This window comes from Hydra vulgaris, chromosome 01 (genome assembly GCF_038396675.1).
Source record: "Hydra vulgaris chromosome 01, alternate assembly HydraT2T_AEP".
Taxonomy (NCBI): Eukaryota; Metazoa; Cnidaria; class Hydrozoa; order Anthoathecata; family Hydridae; genus Hydra; species Hydra vulgaris.
Genome location: NC_088920.1, coordinates 35,561,291 through 35,564,566, shown reverse-complemented (window position 1 = coordinate 35,564,566; position 3,276 = coordinate 35,561,291). Strand labels below are relative to the sequence as shown.

The following is a 3,276-nucleotide window of genomic DNA, read 5'->3' as shown; positions in this document are numbered from 1 at the left end:
CTGAAGAATGTGGATCTTTTTCAGAGAATGGCAGAACAAGATTGCAGATTATTTTATAGCAACTATTGAATATCTTTTATTTTAGAAAAAAATAGTATTTAAAAACTTGATTTGTTATATAATCTTATGCAATTTTTTGTTAAACAGTTACCTTTTGTGTTATTTATGCCAATCTAGAATAAAGAATATTTATAATACTGTAAAAATGCCAAAAAATATTGAATGCTGTCGTTTTCAATTTTTTAAGAATAAGCAAAAATTTAAACGCACTTTTCTTCCGCGGACGGTGATAGATGATTTCAGTTTTTATAGTTTTGAGATCAGTAAATTGACAAAATTGCTCCCACCAAAGAGTTTTTCTGGAGCTTGCCAGTGTTTTTTTTTTCTTCTGCCAATGGGTGTGATTATATTACAAGAAGGTGAACGTAAAAAAAAGAGAATGTATAAAAATTCTCCTATTTGCAAAGATGTTCAAAGGATTCGTAAAATTTAGAAATATCTTTAATTCGAAAATACGGTAAAAAATTAATAAATATCAATAACATAATAAAACGTAAAAAATTAAAAAAAAACCCAAAAAAAACAACCGAAAAAGACAAATCTTAAAATAGAAAGCGAAATCCAAATTACAAAATATATGTCAGAACTATATTTACGTATATCAGCAAACAAGTTTAGATCTTGATTATAAATTTTTCTTATTTTTATCTTAATGTTTATTTTCTTCATTTTGATTAATAATTATATTTCAATCTTCATAACTTCATTCTTGAGCAATAATTATAGTTCATTCTTCATAACTTTATTCTTGAGCAATTAATAATTATAGTTCATTCTTCATAACTTCATTCTTGAGCAATCAATAATTATAGTTCATTCTTCATAACTTCATTCTTAAGCAATTAATAATTATAGTTCATTCTTCATAACTTTATTCTTGCACAATTAATAACTATAGTTCATTCTTCATAACTTCATTCTTAAGCAATTAATAATTATAATTCATTCTTCATAACTTCATTCTTGAGCAATTATTTTACTTTGCATTAAAATTTTTTTAATAAATACTTAACAGCAAGTGTTTTATTTTCAAAAATGACACTTCATCAACAAAATAAATTTATAGTGTTAGAATGAGAATAATATACGGGATAAAGTTGATCTAGTGAAAAAAGTTTTAAAGGTTGCACTTTCTCGCACCCAAGCATCATTTGAGATGCGCTTTTGTCATGTTTTCTACATTGTGGGCATATTTTATTATTTCTTAACCCTTTATTAAACATAATTTCATTTTTAGGTAATAAGAGAGAATATTTTAAAAAGTGTTTCACTTGCTTTATTATTTGGATTTTTTTTGTGTATTTTGTGTAGTTTTCATATTTTTTTAAATAAATTAGTGCCCAGTTTTGAAATTTATACTGATAAATTTCAAAACTGGGCACTAATTTATTTTAATATATAATAATTTAAAAAACCACATAAAAATTAAACAGTATACTGAATAATTTTTATTTGGTTTTTTAAGAAGTTTATAGAATACGAAACAGTTAGATTTTTGTATTCTTATTTATACTTCCGGCTTGCAATATAATTGGGAGCTTTTTTAAAGTCAAATTTTTGTCCTTCTTTAAGATTTTATTTTTCTATTCGAACTTTTACTATTTCTTCGAGCTCAGACTTGTTAAATCTATTGAAGTAAGAGTTTGAAATTCTGTTTGAAATGTTTTCGTGATATCAACTACTAAAACAACATCATTTTTTTTAGCAAATGTTTTTGGTATATTTTATTTATTTTTGTTTTGCTAGAAAATTACCCAAAATAAAAATTTAAATAAAATAAAATAAAAATAAAATTTTTTTAAATAAAAATAAAAATTTGCTAGAAAATTACCCAAAATAAAAATTCGAGTAAAAAAATTCGTGTGTATTTATACGACTTCAGTTACCGTTAAGCAAACATAGATGGCGACTTTCGAGCGTTCTCCATCAGCATTAGATTATTTAAACCGTCCAAATCTTCTCGAGGTTGTTCTAGAAAGGTCGAAAGCATTAAAAAATGCAAAAGCTATTAGTTTTTTATTTTATATAGCACGATTGAATGAGAGCGAATTTTCGTTACAAAGCTCGATACTTATTTATGAACGAATTTTAAAAGTAATTACTGTCACAAATAAAGGCATTGATACCTCATCAGGGATTCTTCTATTTTATTCGGGATTTATTTTGCACGTAATCGAAGCTCCAGAGATACTTTTATTTGAAATTATTAATGGAATTACTAGTGAGAATTTGATAAAGAATTCAAAAGTTGTTCTTTATTCAAGTAATGTCCCTTTTAGATTATTTCCACAATTTTCAAGTCATTTTTTGAATCTACCATTTTTGGATTTTGATGAAACAAAGACTCAAGAGCCTATAGAAAAACAAATCAGTGAAGCTTTAGCATTGATTGCTACACTCTCAAAAGAAATTAGTAAAGTCCCTAGGAAACTGTTAAAGTTGTTTTTTGAAGAACTATCTTCCAAACATTCGGATCTTATTTTACCAATAACTCTAATTGATAATTTGTTAAAATCAAATGACCTTTTTAGTTTGGTTGCTTTTCAAGAAAAGCAGCATTCATCAGATATAATAGTTTCAGAAAGTGAGCTGGTTTGGCCTATAACTGCTCTTTATTTTCCAGCTATATAGTTACTGAAGAAATACAAATGTGTTAAAATTGTACTGCTAAAGCACATATTAGCACTAATGATGTATTTTTTGTATAAATCAAATAACAGTGGGTATTAGCTAAACCAGCTTATTTTCTAAAATTTTATTTACTAATCTATCATCAATTTATTAGGTAATAGAGAAATAAATTTTTTTTGACGCATTATGAGTTTTTATTTATATTTGCTTTTTTTATAGTTTTTATATATAGATTTAATTTTATATATAGATTTAAAAAGTATAAAGACTAGTTTAATTTTTGGATATTGATTTGCATAAAAATTAAAAAATATTTAGAACTTTTTAGATCATTAAACTGCATGGTTTTAGAAGAGTAAAAAGACTTTTACATCATAATAATAATAATTATTATATATACACTTACTTTAGTTTAGTTGATAGATAGTTGATGAAGATCTAAGCTTAGTTGATAATAATCTTAGCTTGGGCAGACAGTAGCTACATATAAAAACATTTATTGCTGCAAAAAACTTTTTTCCTTTTTTATTATTATTTTTTCTTTTTTTATCTGAATTAAATTCTGTGTTTAAGAAACAAAGTAAA

The 3,276-nt window shown here is 24.7% G+C and overlaps 1 protein-coding gene across 1 annotated transcript; it reads left to right on the top strand.

The window, feature by feature from the left end:
• The first annotated feature begins 1,926 nt into the window (after nt 1-1,926).
• Nucleotides 1,927-2,968, top strand: LOC105848082 (testis-expressed protein 47). Its single transcript, XM_065788007.1, has one exon. The coding sequence runs from the start codon at nt 1,963-1,965 to the stop codon at nt 2,689-2,691; it is 729 nt and encodes a 242-aa protein (XP_065644079.1). The 5' UTR covers nt 1,927-1,962; the 3' UTR covers nt 2,692-2,968.
• The last annotated feature ends 308 nt before the right edge of the window (nt 2,969-3,276 follow it).